This window comes from Chiloscyllium plagiosum, unplaced genomic scaffold, assembly GCF_037043375.1.
Source record: "Chiloscyllium plagiosum isolate Xiang-an unplaced genomic scaffold, Cpla_swu_hap1 HiC_scaffold_23, whole genome shotgun sequence".
In the NCBI taxonomy this organism is placed as follows: Eukaryota; Metazoa; Chordata; class Chondrichthyes; order Orectolobiformes; family Hemiscylliidae; genus Chiloscyllium; species Chiloscyllium plagiosum.
In genome coordinates, this window is record NW_028270161.1 from 31,057,448 (window position 1) to 31,079,985 (window position 22,538).

At 40.9% G+C, this 22,538-nt stretch overlaps 1 protein-coding gene across 8 annotated transcripts in view; it reads right to left on the bottom strand.

The window, feature by feature from the left end:
* Nucleotides 1–22,538, bottom strand: part of cacna2d1 (calcium voltage-gated channel auxiliary subunit alpha2delta 1) — a 692,512-nt gene that overhangs the window by 292,615 nt on the left and 377,359 nt on the right. For all 8 annotated transcript variants that reach the window (XM_087999530.1, XM_043713764.2, XM_043713767.2 and 5 more), the window contains one exon: nucleotides 8,022–8,153. In XM_087999530.1, the coding sequence (XP_087855656.1) occupies nucleotides 8,022–8,153 (132 nt within the window). The remainder of the gene's footprint in view (nucleotides 1–8,021; nucleotides 8,154–22,538) is intronic.

The following is a 22,538-nucleotide window of genomic DNA, read 5'->3' on the forward strand; positions in this document are numbered from 1 at the left end:
GTGATTAGTGGCAGTTGAAAACTGTGCAACAAATGAACAAAATACATTCAATTGCAAGATGAACATATGCCAGGAAATAATGTGAAGATGCCTATACATATATGGGTTCACAGACTTACAATAAACCACTTGATTTTGGTAACAAGCTTTAAGACATCATCTGGAAAGAGTGTGGATTTTTCAAAGGCAAATCATATTTAACCAGTTTGATTGCGTTTTCTGATAAAGTTTCAGAGAGAGTGATGAAGCTAATGTAGCTGGTGTGCTTCCAAAAGGCATTCAATAAAGTGCCCCATAATGAAATATTTGAAACCTATGGCATAAAAGTAACAGTGGTCAGCATGCTTATAATCTTCTTTTTCTGTTCTCTCCCTTTCTTCTCATTACAGTCTTTCTAAATCATGCTCCTAACTTAATCATTTGATTGTTGTTTTAAATTTGATTTTGCACTCGCTGCATTTAGGTTTAACTTCTCCAAAATAACCTGAAAAATGCTTTTGAAGGGTTTATCCTCAATTATAATCCCTAACTACTAGGTTAGGTTCCCTACAGTATGAAAACAGGCCCTTCGACCCAACAACCCCACACCAACCCTTCAAAGAGTAACCCACCCAGACCCACTTCCCTACCCTATGTTTACCTCTGACTTGGCAATTTAGCATGGCCAATTCACCTGAACTACACATCTTTGATTGTGGAAGGAAACCGGAGCACCTAGAGGAAACCCACACAGACAGACAGTTACCCGAGGCAGGAATCGAACCTGGTCCCTGGTGCTGTGAGACAGCAGTGCTAACCACTAAGCTGCCCCAAATACCTTGTCAACAAGGGAAGAAGGTGATATTGTAGTGATATTATCACCATACTAGTAATCCAGAGACCCAGGTAAGGCTCTGGGAACCCATCAGTGCATATGGTGGAATTTGCATTCAATAAAATCTGGAATTGCAAGTCCAATAAAGATGGAGAAATGATTGTTGATTGTCACCTGCTTCACTAATGGCCTTTAGTGAGAGAAAATTGCTCTCCTTATCAGGATTGGCCGACACATGATTTCAGACCCACAGCAATGCAGTTGCCTCTTTACTGCCCTCTGAAATGGCCCAGCAAGGCCAGTGTCAACTGGAATAAAACTGGATGGATCACCTGGCATCAACCTAGGCACTGAAAAAGACATGGCAAACTCTGCCCCACTGAGCCTGCAAAGTCCTAATCACCAATAAATGGGGGGGGGGGGGGATACTGTCAAATTTGGGAGATCTGCCTCATAGACTGGTCAAGCAACAGTCTGATATAGTCACAGTCACAGAATCATACTTTACACACAATGTCACAGACAACACTATTAGTATCATTCGGTATATTCTGTCCCAGGACAGATTCATCAGAGGTGGTGGCACAATGATATATAGTCAGGAGGAAGTTTTTTTTTTAATTCATTCACGAGATCTGGGCTTCACTGGCTAGGCCACATTTAATATCCACCCATAATTGCTCAGTGGGCAATTAATTTTCAGCCACGGTCCTGTGGATCTGAGTCACATGTAGGCCACATCAGGTAAGGACAGCAGTTTCTTTCCCTAACAGATGGGGCTCTTCCTGACAACTCACAATGGTTTCATGGTGACCATTAGACTCTTAATCCCAGATATTTACTGAATTCAAATTCCACTACATAGTAAGGCAGGATTAGAAACTAGGTGCCCAGAACATTACCAGGATCTCTGGATTAATAGTCGAGCAATAATAGTCGAGTGATAATACCAGTTGGCCAAGCAATAATACCACTAGATCATTGCCTCCCCATATTCCTACTTGCCCTAAGAGTCCTCAGTATTGACTCCAGACTCCATGCCACCCACTTCTAATAAATGTTAGCTGGATGCAGTGACCACACATCGCTGACCGTACAACAAGTGAACCCTGTCTATTCCCAGAAGCAAATGCATCATTTTTTTTAAAAAACATTTGCTTTTGCTTTAGCTGTTGCTAAATAAAAGTGTATATTTGCCACTGAAGGCTTTCCAGTATATCATTATCTACATTGAACAATGAGAAGGTGCTATCATATGTTGTGCATTAACAAACACGTTATTAGTCCCTTAGACAGGGTTCAAAAATGGGATGACGCTAAGGACAGGAAACCTGTGCAGCTTGCTTCTTAAATAGAATGCATTTATAAATGTGCACTTGTACTTGAAATGAAGTGTCCACCATACCACCTAGGCGCCCTGAGAAGTGTTTTTTTTTAAATCCTGTTGCAGTACATGCCTGGTGAAGGACAATCTTGACTGGCAGCCCTTGACTGAATGCACAGGTGGGCTTTAGAAATGGTGCCATTCCAGGTATCCCAGGCAAACCCAGCAGGGGTGAATACTTCCACCTTTAAATGAGAGAGAAGATAGGATGAGGGAAGTGCCATCCAGGCTTGGTGCAAAGGTAATGAGGCAAATTGCAGAGAAAACCTACAGTAGAAGAGAACCCATCCATGTAGCTTGCCAAAACTGATGTCTGGTTGATTCTTGGTAAAATTCAGTCTGTAATTCATATTTTCTTTCATGTAATAATTTATTTTCTTCTTGGGCAGAATTTTGTTAACACATTTACTGTCTGACTTCCACTATAAACATAAAGGAAAATAAAACTAACGGTTTTATTGAGTCAGGTTTCACTCTGGGATCTGGATTGTTCAGTATTAACATCATAACAACACTCAGCATTTAGATTCTGGAATTTACTGCCTGCGAGGAAGACAGAGACAAATTAAATCACGGCTTTCAGAAGGGAATTGGATAATTTCATGACGAGAAGCAGTTGCCCAGGATTACAAGGGAAAAGAAGGGAATAGCATTGGCTGAGTAGCCCTTAAACAGAACTGACATGGAGACAAGTGGCTGAATTGGCTCTTTCTGGGTTGCACCCATTCCATGAGCTAACCCATGTTATATTCCAGCATGGTCATCACCAAGAGATGCCCAATGTCCATTTGCCTCTTTTCTATCCAATTCTAACTGTTCCACTATTTGGGGATGCACTCTGTTGGCTAGACTTTAACCCCTACAATGGCCTCCTCACACCTCTTCACCTCTCAGTCCCATTTTCCTCTGTTAAGACACTCTTTAAATTGCACCAATTGCACCCAATGCTCTCTATGGGATTCACTATCATACTTTGTTTTATAATGCTCCTATGAAGCACTTTGGGGTGTTTTATTATGGTAATGGTGGTGTATAAGTATTGATTTCTCATTTAAAGTTCAAATTGTATTTTTATCTCCTTGCCATCTGTCACCTCTTTCCACCCATTCCACCTCCTACAACCTTACCCTTGAATACTCTGATTCTTCATCTGAGGGGAGGATCACTGGGGAATGCTTGTCTTTTTCAAGCAGTCACTTCCCACATTTATGACACATCAGTGAATATTTGTTGATCATGTAATAGTGGGGTTGGGGTGGTAGCAGGGGAGATATCCATGGTTCAGTACGTATCAGGTATTCATAACTGGACATTTCCAACAGGAATCAAGTAGACCTGACTAATTCTCTTTTACTAAACTAGACACACAGAAGCCAGCTGCAGCAATTTTATATCCATCCCTGCTAATAACAGTTTGTTCAGCGCAGTATAAAATCAAACTTTGAATGCCTCAGCTCCACAATGAGTCAATTTGGACTTCTATTTAAATTCATTCAGGATAATGTGATGCACAGATAAAATTGGATTTCTAGAATCAAATTGTCAACATATTGGATGGTGGCAACCTGTAGTTTTGTGAGTAGACTTTGAGTTTTATTTTAAACTTAATCAAGTTAATGAGACACGATTTCCCACACACAAAGCCATGATGACTATCCCTAATCAGTCCTTGCCTTTCCAAATATATGTAAGTCCTACCCCTCAGAATCTCCTCCAACAACTTACCCACACCTGACATCAGGCCCACCGGTCTACAGTTCCCTGACTTGTCCTTACCGCCTTTCTTAAATAATAGCATCACATTAGCCAAACTCCAGTTTTCTGGTATCTCACCTGTGGCTATCGATGATACAAATACCTCGGCAATCAATTCCCTAGCTTCTCAGAGTTCTGGGGTACACCTGATCAGGTCCTCAGGATTTATCTACCTATGCATTTTAAGACATCCACCACCTCCTCCCCTGTAATATGGATACTTTCCGAGGTATCACTCTTTATTTCTCCAAGTTCTCTGGCTTCCATATCCTTTTCTACAGTAAACACTAATGCAAAATACTCATTTAGTAATGAAGAGGATTGATGAAAGCAGAGTAGTGGGCATGATCTATATGGACTTCAGTAAGGTGTTCAACAAGGTTCCACATGGTAGACTAATCAGCAAGGTTAGGTCACATGGAATACAGGGAACTCTAGCCATTTGGATACAAAATTGGCTTGAGGGTAGGATACAGTGGGTAGTGGTAGGGGACTGCTTTTTGGACTGGAGACCTATGATCAGTAGTGTGCTGCAAGGATCAGTGCTGGGCCCACTCTTTTTGTCATTTATATAAAAGATCTGGATGCGAATTTGGGGGGACATTTAGTAAGCTTGCAGATGACACAAAAATTATGGTGGAGTGGACAGCCAAGAAGGTTACCTCAGAATACACCTGGCCCTTGATCAGATGGGTGAATGGAATGAGGAGTTGCAGATGGAGCTTAATTTAGATAAACGTGAAGTGCTTCATGCCGGGAAGGCAAATCAGGGCAGGACTTATATACATAATGGTAAGATCCTGGGGAGTGTACTCAAACAAAGATACCTTGGGAAGTTCCTTAAAAGTGGAATCACAGGTACTCAGAGTAGTGAAGGCGGCATTTGGTATGCTTGCCTTTATTGGTCAATGCATTGAATTTAGGAATTGGGAGGTCATGTCAAGGCTGAACAGGACATTGGTTAGGTCACATTTGGAACACTGCTTTCAATTCTAGTCTCCCTGCTAGAGGAAGGATGGTGTAAAACCTGAAAGGCTTCAGAAAAGATTAACAAGAATATTGCCAGGGTTGGAGGGTTTGAGCTATAGGGAGAGGCTGAGCAGTCATTGGCTATTTTCCCAGGAGAGTCAGGGGCTGAGGGGTGACCTTATAGAGGTTTATAAAATCATGAGGGGCATGGATAGAATGAATAGCCAAAGTCTTATCCCCCAGGGTGGGGGAGTCCAAAACTAGAAGGCATAGGTTTAAAGTGAGAGAGAAAGGATTTAACAGAGACCCCAGGAACAATGTTTTCATGTGGAGAGTGTTGCATATATGGCTATCAGAGGAAGTGATGGAAGCTGGTACAATTATAACATATTAAAAGGCGTCCATGTGGATACTTTAATTGGAAGGGTTTAGAGGGATAAGGGCAGCATGATGGTTCAGCGGTTAACACTGCTAGCTCACAACACCAGGGACCCTGGTTTGATTCCACCCTTGGATGACTGTCTGTGTGGAGTTTTCACATTCTCCCTGTGCCTGCATGGATTTTGTCCTGGTGCTCCAGTTTCTTCCCACAGTCCATAGATGTGCAGGTTAAGTGGATTAGCCATGAGAAATGTAGGGACAGGATTGGGGAGGCATGTATCTGAGTGGGATGCTCTTCAGAGGATCGGTGTGGACTCGATGGGCTGAACAAACTGCTTCCAGACTGTAAAGTTTTGATGAATTCTATAAAATGCTGGCAAATGGGACTAGATTTATTCTGGATATCTGGTTTGCATGAATGAGTTGGGTCAAAGGGTCTGTTTTTGTACTGTACGGCCCTATAACTCAGTGACTTCAACTTTACTGTTATTTATTCATAATTAGGCTGTATAACATTGAGACATGGTACAAATTGTTAATTCTGAAATCAAGCATTTCAGGTTATGGAAATAGCTATATAACAGTCAAAAATTAAAAATAAGTCACGAATGGAATGTTTCTCTTATGGAGACCCACTTTTTTTGCACCTTTAAGCATAATTCTTACCGTATTTATTACTATTGCGCACAGTCAGAAGGTAATGGATTCAAGTCTCACTCCAAGACCTAAAAATGCTGCTGAGCACTTCAGAGTCATACTGAGAGAGTTTTACATTCTTAAAGATTTCATCCTACAAAAAGAATGTTAAACCTGAGATATATCAGTCCGTTCAAGTAAGTGAATTCTTAACCTTTAACGAACACAAGCAAAAACACATCACCAGTTATTTGATGAATCTGTGTATATGGGAACTTGTAAATTAATTTGATAACAACAAAAACAACAGGTACTTGTCAACTCACTGCGAGCTACTTGGGTTGTCCTGAAGATCAATGAAATAATCTCTACTCCTTCTACCAATTAAAAAAAGTACATTGTCGCCTGTCTGAAAGGTCACCTGGCTCTCCTGGCCAATTAATATTAATTCTAGGAGAAGTTAACAAGTCAAGCGTCAGGCAATTTAAGTCAACTGCCAATTACTAGTATAGTTTTTTGAGCCACTAAATTAAGTGTTGCAACTACAGATTTTACACTTTGTCTATACTAAATAAAATGTTTCATACAAGACCATAAAACATCGGAGCAGAAATCAGCCTATTCAGCCCATTGAGTCTTCTCCACCATTCAATCATGGCTGATAAGTTTCTCAAACCCATTCTCCCACTTTCTCCCTGTAACCCTTGATCCCTTTGACAAACAAGAACCTAGCTATTTCCATCCTAAATATGGAGTTTCGATTAGAGTAGTGCTGGAAAAGCACAGCAGGTCAGGCAGCAACCGAGGAGCAGGGAAATCGACGTTTCGGGCAAAAGCCCTTTTGCCCAAAATGTGGATTTTCCTGCTCCTCGGAATGTTGCCTGAACTGCTGTGCTTTTCGAGCACCACTCTAATTGCAACTCTGGTTTCCAGTATCTGCAGTCCTCACTTTCACCATCCTAAATATACTCTATGACCTGGTCTCCACAGCCTTCTGTGGCAGTGACTTCCATAGATTCACCGCTCTCTGGCTGAAAAAGTTTCTTCTTATTACTGTCCTAAAAGGTCTTCCCTTTACTCTAAGGCTGTGCCCTCGGGTCCTAGCCTCTCCTACCTATGTCTGTATGCATCTCCTCTTGCGTTTTTCTACAGTAAACTCTTACTTCTACAATTATAAAATACACTGTCCACTAAATTCATCACATTGTAAAGACATCACCAGTGAGTGCTTCAGTATCATCATTGGTAGAAGACTGTAGAATAATAAGTTTATGGAGGCCCTCATCATCCTCTTCATTAGTCGCCAAGGTGGTGGAGATGATGTTATTTCATCACGTAGGCCACAGTCAAGATGCAGTTCAGGGTGATATTAAAGAACCCTGATTAGGATATATGCCTGAGATTTCTAACCAAATCCAATGAGTAGGCCATCTACACCACCCCCCCCCCTCAAAAGGCAAGCTGTGTATTAAAAACAGAGCAATAAAAATACAATGGAAAGGGAAATGACTCCATTTCAACAGCTCTACCATTCTGGTCCTGCTGAGCGTGAACAATTAAATTCACCCCCATGGTCTTCGCTGTCAATGTGACACACCTTTGAAGACTCAGTTATTATTTATAGACGTAGAGGAAGAAGTTCAATGAAATGAATATAAGAAAGGACCACGAAAGATTAAACTGCAGAGTAAAATAACAATGTGAAAAACATCATTTTTCTGATTAATTTCTCCAGCACCAATATATTGCTAACAAGGAAAGAGCTGTACATATGCAAATAATAAGGATCAACTTCATTAAATGAGTAGAACATTGAAACAATCCCATTTTGCATTCACTCCAAAGATTAGGTTTGCAGCAAATTGCTTTTAGTAACATAAGTGTGAGGGAGTACAATAAGGTGGAGGATTCCCAGTAAACAAACCTCTTGACATGATTCCATCCACATTTTACAGGGATTGAAATGCACAATATCATACAGTGAAGGTAGCCAGTGTATAGGTAAGTTATTACATATTAATTGCAGCTCCCTCCCAGTTACAACATAAAATCCCCATATTCACACTGTAAAGTTTATTTTACCTGGATAATATCTAGCCAGGCCAGTTGCACTTCCAAACACCTGCCACATTAATGTGGGGTCTTTATCTTTGTTCTTCTTGAAAATGCTATCCAATGCTGAAGTCCAGCTTAGCTCATTTAGAACAATAGTTGCTGCCAAGAAAGAAACACTTGGTTAATTATTAGCCAGTTACTTAGATGCCCAAATAGAAGGCAAAGTAGTTACTTGCTGTTTCATTACTTCTACACTTTAATAGTTTATATTAGTTAAACATGTAACACACGGGGATCCAACATGGCGGAAACCTAGCAAGTCTGAGTCTATAGTGCTCCTTCCAAGACTTGGGCAAAGTGGGCCACCCACCCCCACCACACTCACCAAATAATTTAAAATAGCTGTTTAATTTAATTAGTTGCTTAGCATTAAATTTCAGCAATCTAATCTTCAGTAAAAATGACTAAAGGGAAGGGAGCCCGCAGCTCTCAGCAAGCAGGAACCCCTCCCCCACCCTCTCCAGCTGCAGCAGAGGCATCCACAGCCGCCTCGGGGGACTTACCTACAGTGGCAAGCCTCGTGGAAATGATCTCTAAACTGGATGCGAAGATCGACGCTTTCATTGAAGAATCCCAAAGTCGATGGGACTCAATCTCGGCCGCGCTGCAAAAGCACGACCGAGACATGAAAGAAATCGAGCGCCGAGTCGGAGGGGCGGAGCTAAAGGCCGCGACCTCTGAAACCACAGCACAATCGAGGTCGCTTAAAGAATATTCGTTTGCTGGATCTTCCCGAACGGGAAGAGGAAGGCCAGCTTACAGCGTTTCTCGAGCAGTGGCTGCCACAGCTTTTAAATCTGGAAGCTGGATCAGGCCAGGTAGGGGTGGTATGGGCCTATTGGGTTGCAATACGCAGGCCCGGCTAGAACCAGCGTCCCCGCCCGGTCCTGTTCTGGCTGCAGAGCTATAGGGAGAGGCAGATACACCTAGAAGCCTCTAGAAATCTTGGAAAAGATTCCCAAGCCATGATCTATAAAGGATCCAAGGTCATGTTAATCCAGGACTTTTCCCCAGCTCTGGTCCGAAAGAGGAAGGCATTCGATGAGGCGAAGAAGTGTTTAAGGGACTTAAATATTCAGTACTCCTTACGCTACCCAGCGACGCTACGCTTTAACCATGAAGGATCCGTGTATAACTTCGGATCGCCAGAAAAGGCTAAGGAATTTTTGGACCCTCTTAGATAAATTGTAAGAGACAATGAATGTTGGTTTGCCTTTCCCCCACTCCAGTTTATATCCCCCCCTTTTTTCTTACCTTACTGCTTAATATTATCTTGGGGGGTAGGGAGAAGGATTTATTTATTTGTTCTCTATTTAACGATTTTCTCCCCCCCTTGGGGTTGTTTTTTTTTATTCTATGTATGTATGTGTGTGTATGTATATATATATATATATATATATATATAAAAGCCGGGGGGTTTAGTTAATGTTGGTGGGGGGAGGTGGTTACCTTATTCTATTTTACCTCTGTCTCTAGGAGCGGGGTTGTTTTCCCTTGTTATTTTGTATTATTATATTTAATTATTATTTGTTGAGGGTGTAATTTTATAGTTATATATGTTTATACATGGTATCAACATTACCAAATATATCCAGGTGTGGGTGTGGGGGGGGGGGGGGTGATGGGGGTAGGGTGCTCACTGTTAACTCTAGCTTTGTATTATATCTGAATTCTCCTCATCCTATTGAGGAGCGCCTGGGTCAAGGGTGGGGCATTGGTTGGGAGAGGATACGATGGATCTTTGGAAAGGAAGTGATACCCCCTGGGAACAAGGGGGAAAATCTCCATTTAAGTACGTTTTATTTTTTTTATTATTTAGAAATAGTTTTTTATTATACTGTTGTGAGTGTATTAGAGAGCCTTTATTTTTGTGGATTTTATATGCTCTATGCTCGGGATGTTTTGGATAGGGTTTCCCCTCCCGAGGGGTCTCGGATTTGCCCGGATGATTATGGTTGATCAGTCGGTTAAGTGGTGCACCTGGAATGTCAAGGGGAGTAATTCGCCAGTCAAAAGGAAGAAAATATTATCAAATCTTAAGAAAGAAAGAGTTGATATAGCTCTCCTACACGAGACACACCTGTTGGATAAAGAACACTTGAAATTACGACTGGGTGGATTTGATCAGACCTTTTTTTCTTCTTTTAGCTCAAAAAGTAGGGGAGTTGTTATTCTTGTTCGGAAGAATTTTCCTTTCAAAATCCTAAATCAGATAAAAGACGAATTTGGACGATATATTCTGATTAAAGCCCTTATAAATGGAGAGGAATATGGGATTTTAAATTTGTACTGCCCCCCGGCACACCCCTTTAAATTTATAACGGAAGCCTTCTCAAAATTGATGGCTCTTGGTGCCCGCCGTACAATTATAGGGGGAGACTTTAATTGTATTATGGATCCGGAAATAGATTGGGCTCCCAAGAGTACTGCAGGAGTATCTCCCAGATCTAGACAATTGGTGGATCTGAACAAAGAATTAGGATTAGTAGGTATATGGAGATGTCTTCATCCACAGGGCAGAGACTTTTCTTTTTACTCCAATCCACATAAATGCCATACCAGAATTGATATGTTTTTTGCCCCCTCGATTTTTTTAAATTCCATATCCTGTAAAATAGGTAGTATAGCAATTTCCGACCACGCTGCTGTATATATGGAAACCAAGGCGAGGAACAATGGGACATCCCCTCGGCATTGGCGTATGGACCCCTTCCTAATGAAAGACAGTAAATTTGTAAAGTACTTCTCTCAAGAATTTAAAACTTTTTTAGAAATTAATTTAGGTATGGCTAGCAACCCATCAATGATGTGGGAGACCATCAAAGCTTACGCGCGAGGTTTGATCATCTCCTACTCAGCGACCCAGAAAAAATTAAAGGGAGAACAACAGTGTCTGCTCGAAGCACGCTTAAAAGCAGCTGAAACTGCATACGCTGATAGATCTTCTATTATTAAATTGCAAAGGATTACAGCCCTTAGGACAGCTCTAAACACTACGCTTACCCAAACGGCTAAGAGGGAAATATTATTTGCAAAACAAAGGTTATATGAATTTGGCGACAAACCGGGTAGATACTTAGCATTTCTTGAAAAAAAAAGGCCCCTCAGACTATCACGTCTATCAAGGAAAGTACGGGTATTTTGACTCATGATCATAAAAAGATTAACGCAATCTTTAGAAAATTTTATTCTGATTTATATAAATTGCAGGATTGTGAAGACAGGACTAAGAGGATGCAATCATTTTTTAAAAATTTGATCTTTCCAGGCCTAACTCCGGAACAGGTATCGGTCTTAAATGCTCCCCTAACAGTCCAAGAATTACTTGACGCAATCAGGCAACTTCAGAGCGGTAAGACACCTGGCCCAGATGGCTTTCAAGCTGAATTCTATAAAGAATTTACAGAAATATTGGCTGGTCCACTTATGGACATGTATAACTATGCATATAGTCAGGGCTGTCTCCCACCTTTGCTGAAAGAGGCAAATATCTCTCTTATCCTTAAAAAAGGAAAGGACCCAGAAGATTGTACGTCATATAGACCAATATCCTTGCTAAATGTAGATTTTAAAATCCTTTCTTTCTAAAACGTTAGCATTGAGACTAGAAAGGGTACTGCCACATATCATAAAGGAGGATCAGACGGGGTTTATTAAGGGCCGTAGATCATCCAATAATATGAGAAGAGTTTTGAATATGATTCAAGCCTGCCATCAGGGAAAGATACCAGGAGTAGTAGTTTCATTAGAGGGGAAAAGGCATTTGATAGGGTTGAATGGTCATATTTGTTTTACACATTGGAAAGGTTTGGCATTGGAAAGGTGTTTACCAAATGGGTCTCAACATTGTACAGTGATCACAAAGCTATACTACCTATTTTACAGGATAGTTGTGGTTACTAATGGATTAGGTTCGGATAGCTTCAGTGTGGGTAGGGGCTGCCGTCAGGGATGTCCTCTCTCGCCATTGTTATTTACGCTAATAATTGAACCACTAGCAGAAGCTATACGGGCTGATCCTAATATAACTGCCCCGAGGATTGGTACAGGTAAACATAAAATTACCCTTTATGCAGATGATGTTCTTCTATTCCTCAGTAATCCTCTGATGTCCGTACCTCACTTAATCCAAGTTATTAATACATTTAGCGCATTCTCAGGCTATAAAATTAATTTCTCAAAATCGGAGGCTATGCCAATGGGTGGCCTTGCTATGATACCCCACTTAGTGGATGGATCCCATTTTCCCTTTCGTTGGTCCCTGGAGGGTTTCTTATATTTAGGCATTTTTATTACCCCAGTATTTGGTCAGTTATACAAGGCTAACTTTGTGCATTTACTGGAAAGGATAAGGCAGGACCTCCAGCGATGGGGAGACCTTCCAATTCCCTGGCTGGGTAGAATAGCACTAATTAAAATGAATGTCCTGCCCCGTCTCCTATACCCTATGAGAATGCTTCCGGTGATGCTGCCAAGGCTGGCACTACGTAAATTATATGGCTGGTTGGGTTCCTTTATCTGGAATCATAGACGACCCCTCATTAAGCTGAAGAACCTACAGCTTCCACAGGCAAGGGGAGGATTGGACTTCCCAGATTTTAGGAAATATCAGTTAAGTTCCTTATTAAGATTAGATTAGATTAGATTACTTACAGTGTGGAAACAGGCCCTTCGGCCCAACAAGTCCACACCGACCCGCCGAAGCACAACCCACCCACACCCATTCCCCTACATTTACCCCTGCACCTAACACTACGGGCAATTTAGCATGGCCAATTCACCTGACCTGCACATTTTTTGACTGTGGGAGGAAACCGGAGCACCCGGAGGAAACCCACGCAGACACGGGGAGAATGTGCAAACTCCACACAGTCAGTCGCCTGAAGCGGGAATTGAACCCGGGTTTCTGGCGCTGTGAGGCAACAGTGCTAACCACTGTGCCACCGTGCCACCCACTTAAGTTACATAACTGATTGGGTCTTGTTTGATCCACAATCAATCAGGCTGGACATCGAAGCTTCTCAAGTAAAATGCTCACTTATTAACCTTTTATTTTCAGACAAGAGGAAAATCATTACGGATCACTGTAAAAACCCTATAATACTAAATACAATTAAAGCTTGGAATATAATGCGGCAAAATGAGGGCAACTCACATAAAACATCCCCCTATGCGCCGATAGTGGGAGCATGGGGATTCCAACCGGGGTTTACAGATGCCACTTTTAAACTCTGGAGATCCAGGGGTATCTCATGACTAGGGGACCTATTTGAAGATGGGGTCCTGATGTCTTTTGAACAGCTGCGTCAGAAATTTGGATTACCTAATGGAGACCTCTTTCGATACTTCCAAATTCAAGACTATATACAGACGAAGACTATGTTATTAGATAGTCTTTCTAAATCAGATAGAGAATGTACAGTACTACGACCAATGGGGGTATCCTCCATCAGTACTATTTATCATTTACTACATGAAGTAATATCGGGAGATATGGACAATTTGCTTAAAACATGGGATCAGGAATTGGGACTAGAAATCTCATAGAAACGTGGAATGACATTTGGGAAAATGCCAGAAGAATCACCATTTGTAACAGAACTCAGGCTATCCAGCTGAAGATACTTCATAGGGCCCATATAGCACCGGATCGTTTGGCAAAAATTTAAGGCAGGGGCATCCCCAATGTGTCCCAAATGTAAAATAGAGGTGGGCACTCTTGTACATTGTCTATGGACCTGTCATAAGATCCGTAGATACTGGACTAAAGTAGCAAATGCCCTGACAGAAATTTTAGGAACGGAAATTAAAGTAGACCCCGTATCTCTCCTTTTGGGCTTTTCGAACTTATCCTCCCTGGACATGCATGGGAAAAGACTATTTTCTATTCTCTTTCTGTGCAAGGAAAAATATTTTGGTAAACTGGGTGGCTGAGGGGCCCCCTGGACTTTCAAATTGGCACAGATTAATTATGGAATGTATTCCCCTTGATCTCCTTACAAATATGGTGCACAGAAAGACAGAATTATTTTATAAAATATGGCAGCCCTTCTTGAATTATATGAATACAAATATTTCGGCTATCCTAACAAGGGCTTTTATTTAATTGAGGTTACAAACCTGGCTGGTCCGGGGCCCCTTGGGAGAGGAATCCCGCACGAGTATGGGTTTTGTTACATTTGATGTTAACACATTCCGAGCATGTATCTCACTATCCAATTTCTATGTTATCCGCTGTTTGTTTTCCTCTTTCTCTTATTTGAATAATGTAAGAGACTTAAATATGCACTCTGGTTAGTTGTAGGTTAGATTAGTAGTTAGTTGAGTTTATTTTTCTTTTGTTAAATTTTGGTTATTATATATTTAAGATTTAATTGTATATCAATGTTTGTACTCGAGAGTTTTGTTTACTTTTGTAAACTTGTAAAAATGTTAAATTTCTAATAAAAATATCTATTAAAAAAAAACATGTAACACACAATAGGAATCCATGCAGCTTAGATTCAGTACTTCCCTAAAACGTGCAAATATTCATGAAAGAAATCAAGCACAACATTTATTTTCAGTCACAAAGATAGAGAAAGATGAATAAAATGGCAAATAATCGGGCAATAACTTGAATGTGTCATATCTTCACTGCTCAGAATCAATTAGACCTTGCTTTGTGTTGCTGATCGCAGATTCTGATAATTTATGCTCCTTATTAGAGTTAGAGTTATCGCACAAGAATGGTTCTCCACTTCTAACTCGCACTAGCAATTTTGTTTTAACTTACATGCAGAACTGAAGGAGAATAGGTTTTGGGAAGGTTCATCAGAGCAAGAGCTGAACACTCATCATACTGCCACCTATCCCACCAAACATAGTTGTTTTCCAGAAAATTGTTGTTTTTTCCAAAGTCAAACCAAAGTTGGACATTCACTAGCCCCAACAGAAACTTGCTGATTTCACATCTGTGCTGCTGTAGTGAGACTTTCATCTTAGAAACACTATTATAACCATTTAATATAACATTGAAAACAAAGTAAAATATGAGGCAAGAAAAAGCCACCTGGCCTAAGAAAGATTTCTCAATTTCTTAATAGCTGAGTATTAAAAAGAATTAACTATGAAACTCCCTGATTTGTCAGTCTCATTGATGACATAGTTAAATATATAAGCTTGGGCAATTGATTTGCCTGCCAACAGCCCATATTCTCAAGAACAGAAACTTCTTACATCTCCATCAGTAAAAGAGGTTACTTTTTATGGAGCAGTGGAGCTACTACTGCAGCATTAATTCCCATCCTCTGTGGCACTGTTCTGGTCACTAACACAGTTTCTCAAACTTCTCTGGGGGGTTGTAGCATTTATTCCAAATTGGCAGAATCGAGTCTAAGCTTTAAGAGTTGAGTAGCCTATTTAGCTCCATCCAACCCAGTTCTGACATTTAATAGGATCACGGTTGATCTATGAACTAGCTCCATATATCTATGATTGGCCCAAAGTTCTTCACACTTTTGGTACCAATCTCCATTTTAAAACTGAACATCGATGTCGTATCAATTACCATTTGAGGAAAAGAGTCCAATTTTTTACCGCGCAGTGTGTGCAAGTCTCAAAGTTTTAAAAGTCTGTGTCCCAGTCCGAGGGACTCCATAACAAGTATAATACTAAACAACACCCATAAAATGAAAATATTGCATTCAAGAAAGTTTTATTATTATTTTTGCGAAACGAAGTATTCACTCTCACATATCACTGAAATGGGTGCACTTGTTTCTCATTGCGCAGGACTTGATAGTTAAGCATTTAAAAACTTTTCCTCTCTTGTGGAAAGTAAGTGTGGGTCCACCTAACAATCTTTGTGCATCTGTCTGTGTGGTCCTCTCTTCCACAAGACAGCCAGAGGTTTGTAAAATCTATGGAATTCCCTGCCCAGTGGAGTAGCTGATGCTACTTCACGAGATGTTTTTAAAGCTAAGAAATATTCTTTTTCTGAACAATAAAGGAATTAAGGCTTATGGTGAGAGAGTGGGTAAGCTGAGTCCATGAAAAGAACGACCACGATCTTATTGAATGACGGAGCTAGCTCAAAGAGCCAGATAGCCAACTCCTGCTCCTAGTTCTTATATAACATAAAATTATAGCTCAAGCTGAACTTCATTTTTCAACTTGGCTTTATTACATTCATATTAACACCTTCCATTGTTGTATCTCTAAATCTATGATGTGATCCTTTTAAGCTTACTTTCCCTATTATGTCAGTTGATCTTCTTGCTGATTGGAGCTTCGCTGTTTATCGATTATGTGAAGGGGAGTGTCACCTACTATAAGGTCTATGCCAGTGTCACTCTTAGGCTAACTCCAAGAACATTCAAGGACATGATATAAAAAGTTTTCCTTCTGGAGTTTATTTTATCAGACTGCAAGTATTTGAACGCTGACCTATTAATGGCAAGATGTTTACAAACTCATCGCACAAGCAGCTTATCATTCCATTGCGTTGTACATTTGAATAAAATCAGTTAAAGGCTACTTTTATTATGCTTCGCAAGAAAAGGTGACTTGACTAAAATGTACAAGATCTTGAGGGGTCTTAACAAATAATTGTGTAAAGTCTATAGCAGAGGGCCATTGTTTAAAAATCAGGGTCATCTACTTGATTTCTTTTTCTCTCCAAGGGTCACTGGTGTTTGGAACTCTCTTCCAGTAAAGGTGATAGAAGCAAACTCCTCGAATATTCTTAAGGCAGAGTTAGATAGATTCCTTAAGCAAGGGATTGAAAGGTTATTGGGGGATCCTGAAATGTGAACTTGAGATTGAATCAGCCACAATCTATTGAATAGGTTCAAGGGGCTGAATGGCCCACTCCTGCTCTTAATTCATATATTCATATCCAAGTGCTATTTCCACAAGAGAAACGAAGCAGACAAGCTTCATTGATTCGAAAGGAAGAAATCTTCAAGAAAGTGGATGGAAAGAACAGGTAAATCTGGAAATAATATTATACAGTAACAAGCACGAATTCTTTAAAAGTTTGAAGTTTACAGAAAGAAACATTTAGAAAGATTTGAAGATTAAACAAAATCTAGCAATCCAGAAGAACAGAATAGTGTCCTATAACTGTCATTGACACATTGCCTATTAAGAGTAAAATAAGAGATAAGTATCTACTTCAAGATTTGTAATCATTGAGGCATATGAGAACTCTTTTACTCTGGGTTGAACAAAGGCTTTGAGTTTGAATCCCAGCTTTGACAAGCATTTGGGTTCAAATAATTCAGTACTGAAGCTACTAAACCACCTGTCTTTCATCTATAATCTAAGAGACTAAAAAACTCCTTGTGGAAGAGAAAAAGAGTCAAAGCTGTTTACACAGAAGTAATATTTCATTGCGTTGTTGGTTAATTTGTATATGAATAAACCAATGTCAAGCAGACATTCATCACTAAAATTGTACTGTACGTCCAAGCTAAGCTTGCTGTTAGTTGAAGATCTCCAGCTCTTACTTGACATAAATCAAAGTATTAATATCAGCACAATACAGCAAAAGAAAATGAAATACTTCATCACACAAAGGGAACATCATCATCCCCAGTGATTTCTTCCAGATATGCATCTCCATTCTTTTATCACCAGTAAATGACACAAAATTGAAAAGCCTTGACAAGAACACTTTTAATTTTATAAATAGAATTGAAATCAATACAACAATCTGGTATAACTCCCTCCAAATAGTAGAGATGAATATATAAATATTGTTGATGATTTATTCTAGGTGTCCTTCTAGCAGTGTGTGCAGCAATGTTTGGTGCTTCATGTAAACTGGATCAGTCAATCCTAGTTAATATCTCCTGAGACAGAATTGCAGCATGTCCTACTGTGCGCTTCTTGGCAAAAAATTTACATTAAGTTCACCAACATATATCTCAAGAGATATTCACTGAGGCAACTTCATCAACTTCAACTAAAATCAACCTATTACTTGCCAAGACATGAGAATCTCTATTATTATGACTTTGGAACATATGATATTGTTGTGGTGATAATATTAATTAGATGTTACTTGACAGATTCATCAGCAAAATAGTTAGGTACACTTTTAGTTCTGCATGGAATTTCAAAAAGCAGTCTGTTGCAAATAATTCTGTAGTGTGGCAGTGATCAAACTAGCATGACAGCATAAAGAACTCAACTTACAAAGATATTGCACACCCGAACCATGGAGATATCTACTACTTAAACCTAGCTGCCTAAACAGTGTGTGTTTATGTATCTGTGGTCTAAATTACTACATGGAAGCAGTTCCTATCAGGTGAAGAAAAATTGTACAACTTCAGGATTTGGAGCCCAGACAGCAGCATTGATGATATCAGTAACTTTATTCGAGACAATCCCCCTCAAGAAACAGGGAGTAGTACACAAATATCTAAATTTGTTCAGGGAAAATTAATGGAAAACTGTGAAATGGTTCAACACTTTAACAATACTGTAAAATTCTTCAATGTACTGATTATTAAGTACTTGGAATAGTGACTGCTACAGGACAAAAGTGAGGACTGCAGATGCTGGAAACCAGAGTTTAGATTAGAGTGGTGCTGGAAAAGCACAGCAAGTCAGGTAGCATCTGAGGAGCAGGAAAAATCGACATTTTGGGCAAAACCCTTCATCAGGAACAGAGGCAGGACGCCTCCAGGGTGGAGAGATAAATTGGGGGGGGGGGAGGAAGAAGGTAGCAAAGAGTACAATAGGTGAATGGGGGTGGGGATGAAGGTGATAGGTCAGGAGGGAGGGTGGAGTGGATAGATGGGAAGGGAGATTAGCAGGTAGGACAGGTCATGGGGACAGTGCTGAGCTGGAAGGTTGGAACTGGGGGTAAGGTGGGGGAGGGAAAATGAGGAAACTGGTGAAGTCCACATTGATGCCTGGGGTTGAAGTGTTCCCAGGCGGAAGATGAGGCGATCTTCCTCCAGGCGTCGGGTGGAGGAGGCCCAGGACCTGCATGTCATTGGCACAGTGGGAGGGGGAGTTGAAATGTTGGGCCACAGGGTGGTGGGGTTGATTGGTGCGGTGTCCCGGAGGTGTTCCCTGAAGCGCTCTGCGAGGAGGTGTCCAGTCTCCCCAATGTACAGGAGACTGCATCGGGATATACGGATACAATAAATGACATTGGAGATGCGCAGGTGAAGCTTTGACAGATGACTGCTACATCCAGTTTCAACTTTTGCAACTGTCAGCATAACAATTATAAACAACAGAATTAATATAAAAGGCTGCAAATTGTACTGGAAACTCAATATATCCAAAGTGAAAACTCTCCCCTATTACTGTGCATTAAACAGTAATAACATATTTTGATAGCTGAGAGGAGTATTTCAATCTGTTCCTACCCTAAAGACTATCAACAGATGGTGATAAATCTGTAAAAAAAAAGTTAAAGAATAACATGCAAACTTGAACACAAATGGGTGAATTATAGATAAATTAAAGCTTTCAAGAGTATACCAACAGCTAAAAGTGCATAGGCATGATTCAGCAATTATAATGAATTGTGGAACTAACAATAAAATTCACAAGAACTAAAAAGGTACCTGGTACGGTCACTTGTCCTTTACCTGCATGTAATTTATATTATTAGTTGGGGTGACTTTGAACAGATTGAAATGCATTAGCCATTACTCACCCTCATTGTAAACCATACAACCATAACTTACAACACTAATTGTGGTTCTCTGACAGGCCAAGATTGCAGCTTCATTAACCTCAATGTGAAATCATAACCACAGGATCCGAGCTCTGATTACTGAACAGTGGAACACTAAATACAAGTTGTCATTAATAATACTGTAAGCACACACTTTCTGTTGCATACAGAGCACACTATGATGGTAACTTGGCCTTTGGAAAGACTGTCACTTACAGAAGTACTTAAATCTATTTAAATGTTTAATACAGGTTTGGAAAAAGTGAACAGAGCACAAATAGCCAACAATGCCATTTGCAACCAAAGATAGCTAATGAGAGGAAAGCACTTGAAGTGTCTGCTTGGCAGGCTGCCATCTGTTAATGGTATTAAAAACAAGAAATAAACAGAAAAAAAGCCATTCAGTGCCCAAGCCTGCCTTACCATTCAATAAGACCGTGTCTGCTCTGACTGTGACCTTAACTCCAATTTCCTGCCTGTTCTCCATAACCCTTGATTCCATTGTCAAACAAAAATCTAACTCAACCTTGTAGGTAGGCCTCAAAGGCGCTGCCTCCACTGTTTTTGGAGAAGTGACTTCCAAAGACTAACAGCCTTCTGAGAATATCTGCTTATCCCTCTTTTAAATGGGGAGCTCCTTATTTTTAAAATGTACCTCCTAGTTCTAAATTCTGCAATGAAACATTACTTTCAATGAGATATAATTATCCAAACTCAAACAAATATAGGTCCAATTTGCACAACCTTTCCTCATAAGGCAATTCCTTCATCCCAGGAATCAGCTGAGTGAAATGTTCTGAATGATTTCTGTTGCAAGCGCATGCATCGTTAATCCATGTGACAAGAGATGTGTGCATAGCACTCTAGAAGTGATCTCATCAATGCCCTACACGGTCACATCAGGACTTCTTTACTTTTGTTCTTAAACCTTTTGCAGGAACAACCAACATTCCGTTCACCTTCTTATTTACGTGCTATCCTGGCATGCAGACTTTGGAAATCACATTTAAAAATGCTCAAATCCCTCTTTACCTCCGGATTTTGCAGTCACTCTTTCTATTTAAATGATATTCCACTTATCTATTTTCCCTATTTATTTGGATAATTTCCAACATTATACTTCACCTGCAAAATGTTTTCCCATTTATCCATCATATTCATATCCTTTTGCAGACTCTTGATATCCTCTCATCAACTTGCTCTCCCAGATATTTTTATAGTCAAATTTAACAGCAATACAGTCAGTCAATAATATTGTTTTTGAATTGTTGAAGGCCCAGCATTAATCCCTTGGCACCCCACTAGTTCTTCAAGGACTGCAATTTCCCCCCCGACGTGGTCGACGGTGCCCTCCACCGCATCTCTTCCACTTCCCGCTCCTCCGCCCTTGAGCCCCGCCCCTCCAACCGCCACCAGGACAGAACCCCATTGGTCCTCACCTACCACCCCACCAATCTCCATATACAGCGCATCATCCGCCGTCATTTCCGCCACCTCCAAACGGACCCCACCACCAAGGATATATTTCCCTCCCCTCCCCTATCAGCATTCCGTAAAGACCACTCCCTCCGTGACTCCCTCGTCAGATCCACACCCCCCACCAACCCAACCTCCACTCCTGGCACCTCCCCCTGCAACCGCAGGAGGTGCAAGACTTGCGCCCACACCTCCCCCCACACCTCCCTCCAGGGCCCCAAAGGAAACTTCCATATCCGCCACAGATTCACCTGCACCTCCACACACATCATCTATTGCATCCTCTGCACCCGATGTGGCCTCCTCTATATTGGGGAGACCGGCCACCTACTTGCGGAGCGTTTCAGAGAACACCTCTGGGACACCCGGACCAACCAACCCAACCACCCTGTGGCTCAACACTTCAACTCCCCCTCCCGCTCCACCAAGGATATGCAGGTCTTTGGACTCCTTCATCGCCAGACCACAACAACACGACGGTTGGAGGAAGAGCGCCTCATCTTCCGCCTAGGAACCCTCCAACCACAAGGGATGAACTCGGATTTCACCAGTTTCCTCATTTCCCCTCCCCCCACCTTGTCTCAGTCAAATCCATCGAATTCAGCACCGCCTTCTTAACCTGCAATCTTCTTCCTGACCTCTCCGCCCCCACCCCAGTCTGACCTATCACCCTCACCTTGACCTCTTTCTACCTATCACATTTCCGACGCCCCTCCCCCAAGTCCCTCCTCCCTACCTTTTATCTTAGCCTGCTGGACAAACTTTCCTCATTCCTGAAGAAGGGCTTATGCCCGAAACGTCGATTCTCCTGTTCCCTGGATGCTGCCTGACCTGCTGCGCTTTTCCAGCAACACATTTTCAGCTCTGATCTCCAGCATCTGCAGACCTCACTTTCACCCCACTAGTTAACTTGCAATCCTGAAAAAGACACATTGGTCTTATTCTACATCTCCTCTTACTTAGCTGGTCTACACTCTGGTTCTGCATATGATCCCCACCCACCATAAGCTCTTATTTTGTGTAGTAACCTTCTATGAGGCACCTAATAAAATTCCTTCTGGAAATCAAAATACACTACATCCACTTCATCCATCTATTTCTTACAACTGCAAAGTACACTAATAAATTTGTCAAACTTTTTTTTTCCATAAAATTAGTTGACTTCTTGATATTAAAATTTTACCCTGCGCTTAAAAAGCCATGTTATTTTGTAGTTTTCCAATCCACTGGGAATCTTTCAAATGCATCGAAGCCACTGGATTCAGAGAGCTTGTCAGCTTTAGTCCATTAGTTTCCCATTACTTTTTTCCTCTCGTCAGAGC